Raw genomic sequence first — 1,227 nt, 5'->3', positions numbered from 1 at the left:
GCTCCACGCTGAGAAATTCAGGCTTATTGTCTGCTGCTGCTGCTGCTGCTCCTGCAACCACTGCACTTGCTCCAGGGAACAGCTGCTAAACCAAGGCCACATTCCCAGTATCGCCCATCAAAACCATTCATCCCACCACCAATCAGCTGCTGCGCATCCATATGCATGCGTGTGCCGCTTCAACGTGAATTAGAAAGAAGCGCGTCCACCCTCGCTGGCTTGTGTGTACCTTCCAATTTAAGCGCCACATGCTACGCTAACAAATTATTTACGTGTGTGTCCTATAAGGTTATCAGCCTCTTGGATTTTTTTTTTTTTTTCTTGTGATTTTTAGGGAATTTAAAAAACTTTTTTTTTTGGGGGGGGGGTGGGGGGGGGGGGGGATAAAACCAGCTCTTTATATAAGCTATTTAAAAAAAAAAAAAGAAAAGTGAAATTCCAATAGAAGGCGCCTACAAGTCAATTAGTATCATTACTTCTTTATTCATTCAGTTCTTTTCCATCTAATAAACCTTATAAGTTTATTTGCTAATGTCAGTGTATTTGTACAAAAAACAAACAAACAAACAATCAGACATGAGCAGTCCTCACGGTCTGTATGGGCCCGGACGGAGAGTCTGGAGGACTTTTCTCAGGCCTATATTAAATACCTCCTTTGCTTCGGTAAAATGTCTTTAAATGTGTCTTTTTTTTTTAACGGGGAGTAAAGAGAGTGAAAGTCCTGCAGTGTGGATCCGATGCAGTTACTCACATACATGTCAGGTTGTCTTGGCCATCATCGTCTCTCTCTCTCTCTCTTTCTCTCTATCTCTCTCTCTTTTATTTTTTAAAATCTCGCCATGGTGCGTCTTTTTTCCCCTCCTTTCTTTGCGCTTCAGTCTTTTCGTTTTACCGCGGGTGCGGCGTGCCGGACATTGGGTTGGAAAGGGGGTTCAGTGCCGGTTGCCCCCCAGGCCCCAGGCCATGAATGAGCACCCTCGGGACGAGAGGTCTCTGGAGGCTGGGATGAGGCGCGGAAGGAGTCCAGGTACACTACTGCTGTACATGGCCGCGGCCGCGGGCCGCCGCCGTCGTGCTGTCCACGGTGCCCAGCAGGCTGGGGTGGTAGAAATATGGCGACGCGGAACATTCTCTGTAAGGCCGAGTAGTTTCCTGCTTCAGCCAGCAGCTCTAATCCCACCGCCGTTTGCCTCTTCCACTTCGTCCTGGAGAGCCAGATCAAAATAC

At 47.8% G+C, this 1,227-nt stretch overlaps 1 protein-coding gene across 1 annotated transcript in view; it reads right to left on the bottom strand.

Annotated features, from left to right (window-relative positions):
• Nucleotides 1–874: 874 nt before the first annotated feature.
• Nucleotides 875–1,227, bottom strand: part of znf644b (zinc finger protein 644b) — a gene marked incomplete at both ends in the record, with an annotated part of 82,731 nt that continues 82,378 nt past the window's right edge. The window contains one exon of the mRNA XM_080473117.1: nucleotides 875–1,205. Coding sequence (XP_080329243.1) covers nucleotides 875–1,205 — 331 coding nt within the window. The remainder of the gene's footprint in view (nucleotides 1,206–1,227) is intronic.

Source organism: Lipophrys pholis, assembly GCF_963383615.2.
Source record: "Lipophrys pholis genome assembly, chromosome: 10".
Classification (NCBI taxonomy): Eukaryota; Metazoa; Chordata; class Actinopteri; order Blenniiformes; family Blenniidae; genus Lipophrys; species Lipophrys pholis.
This window is presented reverse-complemented; position numbering and strand designations above follow the sequence as displayed.